Source organism: Ochotona curzoniae, unplaced genomic scaffold (assembly GCF_017591425.1).
Source record: "Ochotona curzoniae isolate NIBS_2020 unplaced genomic scaffold, NIBS_Ocur_1.0 contig_4064, whole genome shotgun sequence".
NCBI lineage: Eukaryota > Metazoa > Chordata > Mammalia > Lagomorpha > Ochotonidae > Ochotona > Ochotona curzoniae.
Window position 1 is genome coordinate 2,980,050 of NW_024466107.1, and position 18,330 is coordinate 2,998,379.

An 18,330-nucleotide genomic window follows, 5' to 3' on the forward strand; every position below is an offset into this window, starting at 1 on the left:
GGGTACATGACACACACACCACGGACACGCAGCTGCGTCCCAGGCACGCGACTCTCAGCCTCAGGTTGTTCTGCTGTGCTTGCCTATGTTGCCCTCCATTTTAGAAGTATGATTTACAAAACTCATGTTATTTATACTCTTCCCTACTTAGTAGCTGAAATGAAATTACTTACATCGAAGTACGCAGCAAACATATCATCAGATTCTGTAAACATATCAGGTGCCAAGAGCTTCTTCTGAGACGACCCTTATCAGAATCAGCAGTGTGAAGGAAACACAGGTTACCACACGAGCCCAGCACCCACGTCTCCCCGCCCTCCTGCACCCGACTTCTGTCCACAGCACACTGAGGACCTGTCTTACGCTACACACACCATCACTCCCTACCAACAGCACCCATCTTCAGAAATCAAAACACCAATTAGATAGCACTGTTCTCTAATAACCCAATATCTAAATCTGATTCTGTATAAAAATGTAAGCTCCCGTTTACTCCCGATTTGCACCTTTTATGCAGTTAATAGTCCCACTATTAGCAATCAGTAGCAAGCCCCACAATCTCACAGAAAGCTAAGCCAAGAGAAACACATCAGTTCCTAGAATTAAAGAAAGCACCAATGGCAAGCATGTTAAAAATACAACTGAACACAATGAGATGCTGTCTCGTGCTTATGGCAGGGTAACACTGGTGTACCACCCCTACCCCCCTGACACTCTGCCTTTTAAATAAAAAACAAAAAACAAAACAAAACAAAAACCCACCACCACAACAACAAAACCCTCCATTAAGGTACATTCCTCATCTTTTTCACCTTGCCCTAATCCCAAATCCCCACCCACAAAAAACCTCTGACTGACAGAATAGACCTAGAACTTCAAAGTCTGAGTCAGAACAAAAACCTATGTCACTCACCATTATTCTGCTCAACAGTCATTAGATTATGCTTGGCCTTCACGGAGGCCTCAAAAGTATCCACGTTCTCCCGCTCATACTCCTTGACATCGGCCGCGACTCGCTCAAGGATGTCATCAGGAGACGGGGACCGCGACCGAGTACTGCTCTGGGGGCTGCTTGGCTCAGACGGGACGGACATGTTGCTGTCTTCGGCAAGGTACTTGTATTTCTATTGCAACAAACACAGAGTTTCTATAAGATCGGATGCTAAGAACTGCTGTACTAAAGAGTTTCAGATAATGCAAAACCACAACAAAGCTATTAATGCTGCATCTTAAATTCACAAACTCCCATCAGACGGCAAACCTGGACTGAGCAGGTGGAACGCTGCCAATCTTGCACTATCCTTGCACTGTGACAGTGCGACTGGCTGGAGACAGCTCGCTGTGCTGGACACTAGGGTCTGCTCGACTCCACTGACAGTGCTACTATAGACAGACTCATTGTACTGCCTTTGAAAAATGTAAGCACTCCTGAGTTCTGAAGCCCATCTAGCCCCAAGGACTGGAGATTAAGAAGCCATCGACCCAGAGAAGAACAGGAAGAGACTCAACCGCGTCTCTTCAGAGCTGCCAGTCTAACAGTCCAGGCATGAATGCTTCCTCTGGCACAGCAGTTTTGCTGACCCAGCCAGTTCCCTGGTGCCCGCGGGGCCACATCAGTTCACACGAGCTCCAAGGACTGCTCCTCCCTCACCTCCCCTCGCACAGCAGCCCGCCTAGCGCCGGTGAGCGAAGCACTTCACAGGGATCGGGTCTCTGGAGGCAGTCAGTGCTGGGGCTTGGCCTCATCGCTCAATGACTTGCTAAGTATAAAACAACCGCTTCTGTTGTCATTAACTACCATAAACTATCTTTTACTGTCATTATTTTGTTAGTAAAATTCTTCCACAGTAACAAGCAGTTTTCTGCTAAATGAAATTATCTCTACTCATTCTACATTCTTTCATCAGATTTTTCCGTATCAGTGCAGAATTTCTATCAGTATATCACAATCCTATATCTAACGGAGACACCTGTCCAACCTCAGAGCTAACTGTATACACACAGTCCTCGTAAAGGGCTGGTCAACTGTCACAATACAATCACTTCGCTGATAAAGCAAAACATTATTCTTACTAAGACAGTGACACTGAGGCCTGACGGAAGTCATGCTGACGTCACCAACCTGAACGATGGCCTGCCTCTGTATCCTTCGCTGCTCGATCAGCGCTTCTTCATCTTCTTCTTCCACGTCAAAATCTTCTAGGCTTAAAAACAAAAATTTAAGCATCCTTAGGAATTCTTAAAAAAAAAAAAAGACAAAACAAAACAAACAAACAAAAAAACTGCGAGCAATTCTTAACCCTTTAAAGCCCAATGCTCCAATGCTGGGCATTCAGTTGGACAGAAGTCCCAGGGACAGCTGTTGTGGGCAGCAAGCTAAGCAGCCTCGTGCAGCACCTCACACAGCAGGTGACAGCCAAGCACTCAGCTCCGCACTCACGGGGAGACTCAGACAGGGCTGTGCGGCTTTGGTCTGGCTGAGCCCCATCTATTGTGGCCATTTGGGGGTGACCCATCATACAGAAGACCAACGACACGACACCCCACAAAAATGCGTATTTCTTGTGTCAGTTAAGAATTTATAAAACTGCAGGAAAAAAGTATCAATGCAAGGGCCAGTCAAGACAGGCTGCCGTCAGTGAGCTCAAAGACCCAAGCCTTGCACTGCTCCACTCTGGTGCCAGCCGTGGGATTTGCTGCACCAGCTTCCTTAGTCGTCACCAAAACTGGGCTCAGAAAAAATTCCCACTGGCTGACCCCCAACTGCAGCCCAGTCGCTGGACCTCACTGGCCTCAGGGCCCTTGTCCATAAAGCCAGGGCTGCCCCCGGTGAGGGACCTGAGAGACCCCGGATCCTGGCCTGCTCCAGCCATGAGGAGAGTGAAACAGCAAGATCACAGGGAAAGTTCACAAAAGTTAAGATTCTTTCCCTATCCAAACTGCACACAGCTGCATATCAACTTGAGGGGAAGGGGGTTTGATGTCCAAACACTGCCCGATTCTTCTCGACCTTGTCCTCCGAAACCCTTACCCATCATCCTGCAATTCTTTCGGATGCAGCTTTTTTATGAACCTCTACTCAGTGTCCATAAAAGCAAAGTGCACTCTAACTACTGCATAACCTACCTGAACACTGTCCCTCCATCCAATGTTCTTCATCTAGTCTACTCTGAGCTCCTCAGCATCAGCACCACTCACTTTCTGACCTGGGCGGTTCTCTCCTGTGTGATCCAAGACACAGCACCTGCAGTGACTCAAGAACCAAGCCTGCCTGCGCACTGGCCACTGCCCCACCGCCTGGATGACTGTGTTCACACTTAAAAAAATCCCACCAATATTTCATTAGAAATGCTTCTCTAACTGCTGACAGGCAGATACGGCATCAGATAGCAAAGACAGCCTCAAGCGCAAACTCACTGCAAATCTAACCTTTTATTAAAAAATATATATATATTTCTATTGGAATATATCTATATTTCTATATATATTCTCTCTATATATATTCTATAAATATATATATTCTATATATATATATTCTATAAATATATACATATATATATATTTCTATTGGAAAGTCATATATGTAGAGAGGAGGAGAGACAGAGAGAAGATCTTCCATCCAATGATTCACTCTCGAAGTGACCACAACGGTTGGAGCTGAGCTGACCCTGGAGCCAGAAGCCAGGATCCTCCTCCCAGTTTCCCATGTGGGTGCAGGGTCCCAAGGCCTTGGGCTGTCTGTACTGTTCTGCTCTCCCAGGCCACAAGCAGGGAGCTGGATGGGAAACGCAGTTGCTGGGATGTGAACTGTCACCCATTTGAGATCCTGGCACATTCTGTGCCGGGTCCAAGTCTAACTTTTATAGAAATTCCCCCTAAAAACAAGTAACTCAGACTGGGAAGATTAACTAACACATCTGTTTGTAGGAGGACATTGTGAGCCTGGAAGGTCAGCGAGCACAGGTTTGCAGTTCATTGGACAGTATTTGCATGACAACAACCAAATGGCTACCTTTGGTATAAACAGCATGTAAATGAGAACACCTGGTGTAATATACAAAACAAAAGGAATTCCAATCAAGAGAGGGAAACAGTACGGACTCTCAGTGTATAAGGTCTGATGCCCCTAATAAACTTCGGCTTTGACCACCAGTCAGGGTCCACGCGTGTTATTATCGGCTCCGTCCCCCACAGAAAGTGGTGAGTGGGACAATGGGCCAGAACCAGTGTAGGGCACAGTCTTTTATCTCTCTTATGCAGAATTTTTTAGTGAAAAGTGGAGCAAAGATAACTAGGCAGCAATTGCGTTCTTATTTAGAGCTTATTGGTGAATATAATCATTGGTTTCCAGATGAATGGACACTAGAAACTGGATTTAAGAATTTTACTCAGAAAAATGCTGAAAAGGCCAGAAGGATAGAAGATATTCAAGTTAGTTTTTGGATTATATCAGCTTTAATTAGAGCTATTATCATAATTTTAGAAGGGGAATCTGCAAGAAACTCCTTTAAGAGGAGACACCCCCAAAATGTAGCTAAAAAAGAAGTGTTTCATAATATGGACAAGGAAGAAAGAGAAAGAGGACTCTTAAGAGGTCCACCTAACAGGAAAGGCTACTGTAATAGTTCTAAAAAAGAAGCGCCTCATAGTACAGATGAGGAGGATGGCAAAGAGCAGCCTGTGAGAGATTTCCCTAACGGGAGACGCCACCTTAACGTGGCTAGGAAAGAAATGGCTTATACTACAGATGAAGAAGATGAAAAAGAATGTGTTAGAGACCCTCCTGTGAGGATATGCCACTGTAATGCAGCTAAAAGAGAAAGGCCTTATGCTGCAGATGTGGAAATTAGGAAAAGAAAACTCAGGAGAGATTCTCCTAATGAAAGACGTTACCATAATGTGACTGAAAATGAAATGAGAACTAAGAAAAAGAAGAAAATTTGTAGTGTTAAACCACAGGATTTCTCTAGTGAGGTAAACAAGGATAGGACAATGGAAGAGTTAAATACCAGCCCATGCCATCTCACTCTTAAATCTGATCAAAGACTTTTCCAAATGTCTGTTCCCCGGAGACCTCATGAATTCCGATTGCTTTTTCCAATCATACTTAGTCAAGAAAACCATCAACCTACGTATGCAAGCTTAGATGTTAATGCCATCACAGCTTTTAAAAAGGCTTGCGTGTCCTACGGACCTACTTCTTCATATGTGTGGGAATATTTAAATGGCTGGAGCCAGGGAGCAAACTGGATTCCTTATGATTTTGAAGTAATAGCAAAAATAGGACTTTCTCCTTCTCAATATTTACAATGGAAAATGTGGAGAAGCGATATGGCTAAGGAAAAATTGCGATCGTTAGGACCATCAGGTCGCCAACTCCCTGGAGGGGGGCAATTGACTTATGATATGTTAGTCGGAGATGGACAGTGGGTTACTACAGAGCAGCAGATACTGCTACCTCAAGCTGCGTTCATTCATATACGAGACGTAGCATTGTGGGCATGGGAGAAAATTGAAGCTGGGTCTGAATTTGCAGGCAGTTATACAAAAGTCTTTCAAGGAGCCAGAGAATCTTATGCTGATTTTATAAGATGTTTGACAGACTCCATAGAAAAACAAGTTAGAGGAGAAGGCACTAGGAAATTGTTATTAAAGCAACTGGCTTTTGAGAATGCAAACGAGGACTGCCAGACTGTTATTCGTCCTATAAAAGAAAAGGAAGATATTTTTGGTTACCTCAAAGCCTGTCGCAACATAGGCACATTTAAACACCGCGCCCACCTAGCAGCACTTGAAACTTTTGCTATTCAAAAACAAATGAATGCTAAATGTTTTAACTGTGGCAAGCGAGGACACCTGAGAAAAAATTGCCGGATGCTTCCTACAACTCAAAGATACCACACTGATACTTCTAACAGTCACTCCCCAGGAACATGTCCTAAGTGCCAAAGAGGCCGGCACTGGAATAAAGAATGTAAATCTAAATTTGATCGTGGTGGCAGATGTTTGTGGCCAGAAGGCTTCTGGAGAAGCCAGCCCCAGGTCCCAAACATTCAGGAGTTTACAAAACAGGAACATCCTATTCAATTTGTGCCTGCAGAGAAGCTTCAAACTTAAAACAGCCAGCAAGTAAATCCTGGAGGCTGAAATTCCAATCAATTGTGGTGAATGCATGTTATTCATATAGCACTTTTTCTATACAGCATTGCTTAATCATGTATGCCAATTTTTAAGTACAAGTTTTTATATTAAGTTATGTTCTCTGTCTCATTAAGTCCTTATTGTTTAAAATTAACAAAGTGATGTTCTTGCTTTAAGGAGTATTTGGGCGACGGCATTATATCATTATAAGATGAAAGTTTGCTGTTTTTGTGTTAATGTACCCAGGTTGTAACTGCATGTCTTTTGGAATATTTTATAATGCTGAGGACACTGGAATACAAGAAAACTGGGATACAGGCCTTCAGTTTAACTGCTAGATTTCACAATATTGACCAATTTCAAGGTCTACGCAGTTCAGAAAATTATCTCTGGGGCCCAGCACAGTAGCCTAATGGTTGAAGTCCTCACCTTGCAATCACAGGATCCCATATGGGCGCTGGTTGGTATCCCAGCTGTTCCAGCTCCCTGCCTCTGGCCTGGGAAAGCAGTCGAGGACGGCCCTAAGCCTTCCCTACACCCACATGGGAGACCTGGAAGAAGCTCCTGGTTCCGGATCAGCTCAGCTCTAGCCATCAGGGCCACCTGGGGAGGGAACCAATGGACAGAACTCTCTTCTCTTTTTCTCTGTATATCTGGCTTTCTAATAAAAATAAAGAAAGAAGGAAGGAAAGAAAATGACCTCTGCCACACAACTTAAGCTACTTAGTACAAAATGTGGACTTTGAGTCAAGGACAAGATGAGCGGACTAACGTGCAGTAGTCAGGTGGCAGCACCAGCAAGTTCCCTTACTTGTCATCAGATGACGACTCCTGCTCAGCTTTCATTCCTTCGGAAAGGCTTCCTTTAAATTTATCTTCCTTCACTTTGCTTCGGCTCCTCCGCCTGCGGCCACCACGTGACCGGGACCTCCTTCTCAGGCGTGACCTGCTCCTCCGGCCTCTGTCCCTGTTGAAGACAAAGATGGTACTTCTATGAAGCTCTCAACAGACCCAGTTTCACTCAAAAACATTTTCTAAGAGGGTAATGAGCTAATCCTCCGCCCTGCGGCACTGGGTTCGTGTCCCAGCTGCCTGCTTCCCGTCCAGCTCCCTGCCTGTGGCCCAGGAAAGCAGTCAAGGACGGCCCACAGACTTGGGACCCGGCACCCATGTGGGAGACCCGGAGGAGGCTCCTGGCTTCGGACCAGCGCAGCTCTGCCTGGTGCACCCATTTGGAGAGTGAATTAGTGAAGAGAAGAACTTTCTGTCTCACCTCTCTGTGCATTTGCCTTTCAAACAAAAATAAAACTTAAAAAATTTACCTAAAAAATATTGTTATTTTAGAGGCAGAAGGAAATAGGGAATGAGAGTTCCCATGAATGGACTCAGTGCATGGGGGACTCAGGGAGGGGAGGGCAGTGAAGCTGGGAACCAGAAGCAACGTGTGTCTCCCATGTGAACGGCAGAAAACCTGCTCCCCAAGCCATCACTGCTGTCTGCTTAAGGCAGAGCTGGACTCAAGAACCAAGGACCACAGCGGGCATCCCACCTGTCAGGTCAAACACCTGCCCTGATGTCAATCACACACCTCACTCCTGAACACACAGCAACAAAGGACCCTGCCCCTGGATGAAGAAAGTCTTTAAACAAAACAACTCTAGAAAAGTTAAAGGAAGATAAAATTACAGAAAGACAAACTGCATCAGCTAAGAAATCATGCTATTTATGTGACTGGAATAAAAAAGTCCACAATGTCCTAGAAATGAAGCCTAAGTGCGAACATCGGTGAGCAACGCCAGCAGAACAAGACGCTCAGGGGAAGGAGGGCAGGACCAGGATGCCCTAGACCGAAAGCACACCGAGCGGCAACAAGATGGACGAGGTAACTGAAGTGGAACACCACAGAAGCCCCAATTAGACAATACAGGGACCAGGAGCCAGCACTGTGGTCTGGTCGGGAAAACCGCCGCCTGTAATCCAGCAACGCACACGGGTACCAGCTTGTGTCCCGCAAGCTCCGCCGCAGATGCAACTGGCTGCCGGTGGCCTGGGACAGCAGCCAGCATGGCCCAAGGGCTTAACTGCTACCAGTACGGCACCTCCCTGCCATGGCCGGGCCCAGTTCCAACTGCTGCACCTAACCAAGGAGCGAACCAGGAGATGGACGATTTCTGTCTCTCCTCTCTCTATAGCTTTGCCTTTCAAATAAACAATCTTAAAGCAAAAACAGAAAAATGGGGAAAAAATCAAAGAGACAGATGGACAACACTGCAGGACAGGTGGTCATAATCCCTGCCAGAGAGTATTCAGTGACCCACAGAACACCCAGGACACCGTGACTCCAAGGCACACGGCAGCAGTGTCCCAGCGGGGGCCTTTACGACAGCCAAGGAATCCCAGAGCTCTCCGCTGCGGGAATGGGACAGCAGAGCTGGAACAAGGACCGGTGCACCTTCTCAGAGCTTCTGAGGACTGTTACCCAAGCAGGGTGAAACAGGAGGACTCCACACATCACACCAACAAGAGACCTCCAGGAGGACACGGCCACCAACGCGCTCCAGAGAAAATGGCTTGTTTTAGCTTCTTACTTGGTGAAAGAGGTTGAGGCCAGGCAAGAATCAACAGCTGTGCCATCCAATCAGTGGCCCACTGCCTGGATGGCAGCAGCAGTTGGGTGGCCGGACCAAAGCAGGGAGACAGGAAGGCCATCTGGGTCCCCCACACTGGTGGCAGCAACCTAAGTACTTGAGTTGTCACTGCTTACTCCTGGCTGTACATTAGCAGGAGCTGGAACTCCAATCCAGGCCCTTCACAATGGGACGCGCTGATCCTGAGAGAGGCAGAACATCTACCAGTCACCCAGATAAGTTTCCATGCCAGCTCAAATAGGGCTTTGCCTGAAAGCCATCAGGAAAAAATCGACAAACACAACTACAGCCATCATCTGCTTTACTAGGTTAACGGATAAAACAAGCTTACATACTTAATATTCATTTCTCTTGAACAGAGAAACAAATGCCCTACAGATGAACTGAGTTTCAATGAGCAACAACATGTTTCAATTTGAAGGGAAATGACAGGACAGAAAAATCTGTGCTCCTAAAACATCACACAGGCCAAAGCCGACCACGGGACCCGAGTCAGGATTTTCAGATAAAAATGACACCTGTAGGAAAACCGTGGACTTCACAAATCTTCAGTGCCATAAAGCAAAAGGCTACCAATCAACATTCTAGAACACACATGTGCTTACCTTCTCCGTGGGGACCTGCTTCTTCTTCTTGGAGACCTACTGCGCCGCAGTGGGGAGCGAGACCGCCTTCTGATGGGAGACCTGCTTCTCCTTCGCGTCGGGGACCATCTGTTGATGGGGCTGACATCCTTGGATCTCTCCCGTCTACTGAGGACATCATCTCGTGGGCGTGTCCTTAACGGGATCCAACGCAAGTTAATACAAAAATAAATGAGACCACTCTACACGTAAGGAACACCTCAGGTGGTACTCACTGGCCACGTCTGTATCACAACTTAAGACTCCATGACATTTTGCTGCTCTCTTGGGGCCAGAACGGAAGGCCTATCCCCTTGATCTCACAGTCTGAGTAACTATGAAAAGCCACCTATTCTCATTTCAGTGATTACAAAGCTGCCCAATACTATTCCTTCAGTCTCAAGTTCTCTTCTCTACACCTTGAAATGTCTACAAGTGCGTGTTCCAACCTCTCCTGTTCACCGCCACCGTACACAGTTCCCACGGGGTTTCATGCTTCCTTAATGTGCTTTTTATCACTTGATTTTTAAGAACAGGTCTTCAACATTTCTTACTTTCTAATTGGTACAGGACACACAATCTCAACAGGTCAAATAAATGACAGGATGTTATAATCCCTGTCCCACACACTGAAAGCGTAAAAACAGAATCTGCTTTACAACTTGGATGTGGCCTAGGAAAAGCACAGCACCCCTCTGACACGGCTGATTAACTCACACTGAGAAGCACTTCCTGGGAGGGTCTCCTGAGGAAATTCCTCTCAGTACACCATGTGAGCCTTCTCAAAGGCCACAGAACGCCGTACCGTGATGGAATAAAGGACTGTCCAGAGCATGGAGTGTCACTGCAGGATAAAGGCCCCAGTTCTTAGTGAGGCAGTGACAATCCCGCCCAAGAGCTCAGCCCTTTTTTCTTCCAAGAGCTCCTTTCTCATATTTGCTTAGATGGGACAATGGCTGTGTGTGACACTAGCAGCCCATTCCTTCCATCTAACCTTGATTTGTACTCATGATTCAATCTTGTTTTATCCCATGCCACACTTCTCTCAGCCTCCAATACTGATTATTCTATGTTTAAATACACACACAGAGGCCCCACATCTAAGGCTAACATCCTGACAATGTCTACCAGCTCCAAGCATTTCTGCTGCCAAAGATAGGGCCTCTTTACAGCCAAAGAGCCGTGTGTGTGTGTGTATTTGTGCGCGCGCATATATATCTCATTTTCCTCATCTATTCACCCAGTGAGGGACACCAGGGCTCGGGCATCTCAGCTGTCCTGAGTAGTGTTACAACAGCCATGGTAAAGAATGTGCTGTTTTGCTACAACGATTCCATGTGTTTTGGATACATACACAAACAGGGAAGCTGCCAGCCACACAGCAGTTCCGGCTGAAGCTTTTAAAGGACTCTTCACTCTAGTTTTTCCAAGGGACTGCATTCATCTCTCCCTTTCACCAGCATTTTGTCCTTGGGATAACAGTCATTCCAACAGCAGTGAGGTGGCTTTGATTTCCATTTCCTTAATGGCTGGAAGAGCACTTTTTAATGTATTTGCTGGCTATTAGTACTTATTTTTGTTTCCCTAAAAAGGGTGACAAAATAGTATTGCATGGATCTAGCTGATAATGGTCTGGCAGCCAGCTTCTGCCATGTGAATGTTTATCCTACAGACTTGGCCAGTCCGCTTCTTGAATCTAGAAGGAACCACACACAGCTTGGGACATTTGTGAATTTCAATGTAAAGAACTGAAATGCAAAAGACTTACATTTGCATCAATTTCAAAACAGGAATGGTTAATTATGTTACATCTATTACGTTTCAATATCATGTTGCTTTTATAAAGAATGAAAAAGAATCTATATGTACTGCCATGAGTATTTTATGAAAAAAGCAAGCTACTTACTAACATGAGTTAATCAGACTCAGTAAGAAAACAGTGTGTATTACTTGGATTTCCTTTTGTACCGTTGCCGGAATTAAAAATAAATTGCATCAAATACCGAACTCTAGTCCTTAATAAACTCTTCAGAATTTTCTCTCCCAACTCCAAGTCTGCTAGATAATTAAGAAATATGTTGGAATATCTCCTAAGACAGCCCTTTGAAAACAACATGTTTGAATTTTCTGATAAGATGTAGATTTCAAGGTCAACTTATATTTTGACCTTTACACTGAAATTATGAACATGAATACACTAAATGGCTAGGACTTTGTAACATCTTACTATTGTATAAATCAACATCATCAAAATTAGGCTGATAATTTTATAGGAGATATTCCCCAAAGTAATGTGCACTGGTGTAAGGGACACTCGGCTGCAGTCCCAGGATTCTGGTCAACCGTGGCTTCGGACTCCCGCACCTACACTCAGAGCCGAAGCCCAGCAACGCACGAGTCACGCTAGCCCCATGAAGATACAGCAGAAGCGACACTCCGCCTGCTACGAAGTACCATCACCACTGATGAAAACCAAGCCATTTCTCACGCTAGCCTCCCTCAATGGTGGGATGCTGCGCTTCCCATTAATGAGATAATCCTGAGAACTGGGAACTAAAAGGTTTTAATATGGGTACCGGTTCCAATTCATAGTGTTTTGATCCAAAATCACACCAAAACAAGAGAAAGGCCAGATCATCTTTAAACACCTCATTTTCTTCCTTGTGAATCTGTTTTCACCTATATTGTTAAATGAGTAATTCATGGGATTGTGTGGCCTGAAAGGATCGACCCAGCAAATCAGACACTAAATCAAGAACTGTCATCAAGTTCAGCAGCTGTAAACTACTCTCAATGCTATAAATAATAGCTGGCAAACTAGGTTATGTTTAAAACTATAAATTCATTTCCACCTCATTGTGAGTTCCAGTTTCCCCTTTGAACTGTGGCGCACTGGTAAAGAAGCAAGACCACTGGGGAGCCAGGTTACCTGGGAGAAGACAGCCGCCTCCGGTCGGGTTCTCTCCGCTTCCTGTCCAGGGACCGGCTGCGCGCTCTCCTCCCGGGGGACAGGGTGCGCGAGGGGGACTTGCTGTGCTTGGACCCCCTGTCGGCGGTGAGCGGAGACCTGCTTCTCCTCGATCTATCCCGCAGTCTCGGGGACAAACTCCTTCTTTTGGGACTGCGACCAGGCCTCCTGCCGGGTGACCTGTTCTCCTTGCCGGAAGAGGCGTCCTTAGAGGGCGATTTGATTGGCTTCTTCTCTTTGTCCGTCTCAGAACGCCTTGCTTTTCTCTCTTTGGACCTTGACCTTCTGTCTTTGGATTTATCTCGGAAGTCAACTGGGGACCGGGACCTTTTACCCCGATCACGACTCCTCTCATTTAACACTGGGGATTTTTTCCTGTCTTTTGATTTGTTTCTGTCTTCAAGTTTCAGCTTCTCTTCGGGAGGCGATCTGGCCTTGCCACTTTTCTCCTGAGACCGCCTTCGCAGGGGGGGAGAGCGCGACTTCCTGGCCAGGTCCTGAGCCTTGCCCCCTCTGCAAGGACTTTTGGACTTTTTCCTTTCTTTTGACTTGCTCCTTGCCGCTTTGTCCTTAACCACTTCCATCCCTGTCTTACTTTTCTTTTTGTCCGACCTGTGTCTAGTCCGTTCTTTGGATCTGCTTTTACTTCGTTTTTTTGTACTGTTTTTATTGTCCCCAAGTTCAAGTTTCCCCTTTGTACTTGAAGATCTGGTACTAGACCTGTTCCCGTTCCTCACCTTTTCGTGAATCTCGCCCTCCTCTTCGGAGCCAGACTCATAGCCCTGCAGGATGAGCCCCATCCCCGACTGCACCTTCCCCTCCAGCAACTCGTTATCCAGCTCGGCTTTGATCAAGGCCCGCTGCTTCTCCAGGTCTTCCAGCAGAGCCAGGTCGTCCAGCTTGGTTCGCTTGGCCGGAGACAGGCCCTCCCTGTCCGAGGCGTCGGCCGCCTCCCTCCGCTTGTGCTTCTTGTGCTTGCGCCTGTGCCGGTGCTTTCTGTCCTTGTTGTCGTCCTCCGAGCAGTGTTTATGCTTCTTGTGTTTACTTCTGTGTTTATGCTTCTTTTTTTTATGCCGACTGTGTTTATTTTGGGATTGGTCTTCTGATACTTCTCCATTTTCTTCATTTACACTCTTTTCAGAATTATCAGCATCCTCCATCCTATAAATAAGCAACTCATTTTAAAATCACATTTATCAAATTCTCAGAACAGTAATGATAAATACAATTATATGCAACACATGAAATGACTAAAAAGGAATCCAAATTGAGCATAGTTAAAACAATCAGAATTTGATTTCCCATCCTTAATAACAAATGCTCCCCAAAGGGAAGACGAAATCATCCACTTGAAATTTAAAAATCTGATCTATCTGGGTCATTTGTCAAGAGCAAATTTTTTTCACATTAGAAAAAATCTAGGGCCCGGTGCAGGGGCCTAGTGCCTAGGGTCCTCGCCTCGCAGGCGGGAGGATTTCAGAGGGTGTCGGTTTGTAGCCCAGCCGTCCACCTCCCACCCAGCTCCCTGCCTCCGGCCTGGCTATGGACTGCCTCAGCACCAGCAGCTGAAGCACTTGGGGAGTGAAACAGTGGATGGAAGATCTCTTTCCCCTTCTCTGTATAAATCTTACTTTCCAATTTTAAAAAATGAAATAGTAATAATAAATCTTAAAAAAAAAAATCCTGTAGAGACTGGTGTAATAGCTCATCAAACTAATCCTCCACCTCCAAGTACCAGCATCCCCTATGAGCACAGGTTCATGTCCCGGCTGCACGCTTCCCATCCAGCTCACTGCCTGTGGCCTGGGAAAGCAGTGGAGGACGGCCCAAGGCCTTGGACCTGGATGCATGTGGGAGACCTGGAGGGCAAGCTCCTGTTTCCTGACTTGCTCAGTCCCAGCTGCTGCAGCCATTTGGAGAGTGAACCAGAGGATGGAAAATCTTTCTGTGTCTGTCCTTCTCGCTGTGAATCTGCCTTTCCATAGAAATAAACCTTCAAAACAAAGATACTCCTCTAAAATCAACACTGACCCACACACCAAGGGGTAAAACTGCAAGGAGTTCAAAGAAGGCTTGCAAGTGACACCAAGCAACCACATGACGTCAGCTTGCACCAAACAGAAGGACTTTCTCTAGGTCAATTAACAGCCTAGCATCAGCCATTTCATTAGTTCAGCCCAATAACTGTTCAGTAAATTATTTAATCCCTCTGAATTTCAAATGAGAAATTAGCTTCCAAAAATGTGTAGTTAGTAGGTACTATGCTGAAACGATTAAGGGCTGGGGAGCTTGTTCTGCTCAGTTCATGAGTTATCAAGTAATTCAATACAGGCAACTGCAGGTCCAATCACATTTCAGATACGCCTCGATCTGTGGTGGGGTTTCACAACAAAAGACCTGCATGAAGCTGGAAGAGGTTGAAACACTGTGCCAGGCACTCAGCTCAGCCTCCTGAGCATCACCGCTCAGCAACGCAGTATCTAACTTCTCCCTTTAACTGTTTCAGAATCAATCAGCACATCTTAGAATATGAAATCAAAGTTTTAATTAACTGGATTCAGGCCATAAATCACACTGAGAGAAAAACATGGTCTATTTCATTAGTGCTTCAAATTACACACTCCACTACTGCTTAGTGAATGTGCTATTCCTGCCATCAGCTTCAGTCCCTGGCAAGGTAAGAATTCCTGAGCCTGTATTTGCCAAACTGTTGAATTTCAGAGTTTTTTAAAGACACCTACTACATGTGGACATTAAGTCAAGTGGCAGGAAAGTGCATGTGTCCTAGGCCAATTCCCTCTTCCTCCAAGGAAACTGCGGTCCGGCAGAAAGAAAACTACAAAATGACTAAAACACGGGAGAAACACAGGACAAGATTTTGGAGTGATCAGGAAAGGGGTTGTGCAGATCACAGAAGAAAAATCCAGCTTACTCGTTAAACTCAACTTTTCTGCGGGGAGAGCGAACGACAGGAGGGTTAATATTAACGTAACACTGCACTGGAGAACAGGACACTGACAGGAGGAAGCGGGTGCCCCAGGTCAGAGTTTGAGACAGCCAACTCCAAGCAGAGGAATGCCACCAGAGTACCAAGCTGTGGGATAAATTAACGGAGGGCAAGATTCCAAATGGATCGATTCTAACAGATGACAAAACACGGAAGCAGCTCTGGGAGGGACAATCTGAGGTCCCTTGGAGTCACAGCAGCCCAGGAGCAGCAAGGCTGGACTGTAATGACACCTGTGTTCTAAGGCTCTTGCCAGCTGTCAGGCTCCAATAACCTTGACAAAACCCATGAGAAATGACAGGATAAACATGGGAATGCAGAGAACACCCAGCTACAGGGCAGCCTGCCCACCCTGACCTGGAACTACAGACCAGCGAAAAGGACCACAAGGGCAGTGTGGAGAAAGCTGTGCCTGGTCAAAGCTGGGCCTCCATGAGGAGCAGGAGAAGACACACAAAACAGCTGTGTCTTCTAGGATCACCATTTCTTTTAAAACAGATGAAAAATGGTAATATTTCTGCATTTAAAAAACTGGGGGGTGCAGGGGCGCTGTTGTGTAGTGTGTTAATCCTCCACCAGTGGCTCCAGCACCCCATCTGGGCACACCTCAACCGCTCCACTTCCGATCCAGCTGCTTCCTTGTGGCCTGGGCAAACCGTGGAGGACAGTCCAAGTCCCTGGTCCCCTGCACCCACATGGCAGACCTACAGGAAGCTCCTGGCTTCTGATCAGACTGGCTCCGCTCTGGCCATGGTGGCCAGTGGGGAGTGAACCAGTGAAGATCTGCCCCTCCTTCTCGAACTCTTTCAAGAAAAACAAATCAAAAAAAAAAAAAAGGCAGGCAATGTGCAGGAGGCGAGGTCACTGCATGTCAGAGCGGCATCTCAGGGCGCCAGTTCAAGTCCTGCCCACCATGCTTCCGCTGTAGCTTCCTGCTCCCCGGCCAGCAGGCAGCAGATGATGGCAAGCACTCGGCCCCTGCTACCCAGGGAGGCAGGCCGGGGGCTCTTGGTTTCGGCCTGGCTTGCACATGGTGCGTGTGGCCATTTGGAACTGAACCAGTGAGGAGCACAAACCTCCACACATCCCTCTTTCTGTCATTCTGCCTTCCAAATCAAGACATCTTAAAAACAAAACAAACCCACAGATAGAAGACAAAGACACCTCAACTTCACTGGTAAACTTTGCTCACACAAGTAATTACCCCCTTCCCTGAAATCCAGAAGATAGTGCATGTCCCATTTCCCTCTAGCCCTCGGCTTCCAGTCAATTCAGGCCAACAGAAGACGGGCAGAGGGAACCTGGTAAAATATCGAACATGAATCTTAGTCATGTAAAAACCTCAGTGCCCAAAATACAACATCATACTCACGCAGCTAAACCCAAGCAAGCCCCTACGTGCTGAGTGCCCAAGCTGTCCCCAGAAGCACCTGTCACCAACGATGTGCTCTTGGCAAGTTCATCTACAAAGAGACTACAGTGACTGCCTGCAAGGTCCTGAGGCTCGCAGCAGCCAACAGCTGTGAAGTGCTTACCAAGAGCTAAGTGATCCCCCAGGAAGCGGGTTTGTGGTATTCCGTCAAAGCGCACGGCTTCCCCAGCACCCCAGGCAAGCCGTTTCCCTGTGCAAACAGCCCACAGATTTGCTGCGGTGCACATGAGCTCATGGCATACACGGCTGCCACATCAAGGGGTCCAGAAACGTCCACGCGACCCGCGGGTGCTGAAGAACAAGGAGGTGTCAGGGACACATCAAGTCAAGTCAGAATCCAAGCCAGCCAGGAACACTTTCCACCCAAAGATACCATTAAAATGGCCGCCTCTTCATGAAATCTGAGCTTGCGTCCCACCCCAAAGTACAAACACACTGCTTCATGAGCCCCGACTCTCTCCTCGCCATGCCAGCCGCCCAGCACTCGGTTCTGGCAGGAATGCTGCCCTAGGCACACACACTGTGGCTCCTTGCTGCCTACCTCATGTGTCTGCTGTGTGTTGCTTCACAACTCTCACCCACACACAGTCCCTCTCCACGGCAGTGGGCAGCACCTACACAAGCAGTGGCTGTAACAGAAGCACTGCGAGATCAAAAGTCTTATCTGTGTGTTCGTCCACTGCCCCAATCCCAGAGCACAGACGAGCCAGCCTGTAGTGGGTTAAACAACCGTCTAGAGGATCTCCACAAACATTGCACTCATCGAGAGCTCGCAGACCAGCCCCGAGGGGTCTCTGCTCAGCGCCTCAGGGTGCACAGGACTCAGCACATCCCCATTCACAGGGTGTGCAATAACCACAATTTATGTTCAAATCACCTCTTGCTAAAAAAAAATAAAATAAAAATAAAATCTGGTTTTTGAAACCTTAATTTGTCTGACACTTTCTAAGGACAATCTGTAAGTTTTAGAAGTTTCTATTTAAAATATTTAAATTGTTTATAGAGAAAATGATGTCCTTCTGAAGCAATCCCTAGTCCCTAAGAGCTGGGAGCAGGAGTTTCGCCAGGATCCCAGCTCTGCCTGAGCACAGAGGAGGTTAAGGGATAGACTCCACTTCTGATCACTCTGCCTGAGCAGCTCAGAGACAAGCGGGTCAGCCGTAACAGTGCCAGCGCCCCCTCGGCAGGGATAGGCAGGGAGCAAGACTTCCCCTCTCCCCTGCTATCTCTCGAAGCCAATTCATAGAAAGCCACAGCTGACACCTGACCAGGTGAATCAGGAAGACACGAATGGCAGAGCACATTACAACGACCTGCTGGGAAAGGCAGCTACAGTCTTGGTTTATGAAGAACTTTCTAACCTGAATGAATGCAACAGGAGACCACCATGCTGACACAACAAACCACCTTGCCCGGGGCCAGCGGTGCTGTGATGCAGCAGGCAGCGCCAGGGCCTGCAGTGGACACTGGCACAAGTTCAAACCCTGGATCCATCTTAATGGAACAGAAAA

The 18,330-nt window shown here is 46.8% G+C and overlaps 1 protein-coding gene across 8 annotated transcripts in view; it reads right to left on the bottom strand.

Annotated features, from left to right (window-relative positions):
- The window catches only part of PRPF4B (pre-mRNA processing factor 4B), a 35,245-nt gene that overhangs the window by 14,105 nt on the left and 2,810 nt on the right, over positions 1 to 18,330 (bottom strand). For all 8 annotated transcript variants that reach the window (XR_005884298.1, XR_005884303.1, XR_005884302.1 and 5 more), the window contains exons 2-7: positions 12,342 to 13,541; positions 9,395 to 9,568; positions 6,953 to 7,108; positions 2,123 to 2,204; positions 914 to 1,124; positions 174 to 247 (exon numbers count right to left, since the gene is read on the bottom strand). Coding sequence is in view for 1 of the 8 variants with exons in the window: in XM_040984039.1 (XP_040839973.1) it covers positions 174 to 247; positions 914 to 1,124; positions 2,123 to 2,204; positions 6,953 to 7,108; positions 9,395 to 9,568; positions 12,342 to 13,541 (1,897 nt within the window). In the remaining 7 variants the exon portion in view is untranslated. The remainder of the gene's footprint in view (positions 1 to 173; positions 248 to 913; positions 1,125 to 2,122; positions 2,205 to 6,952; positions 7,109 to 9,394; positions 9,569 to 12,341; positions 13,542 to 18,330) is intronic.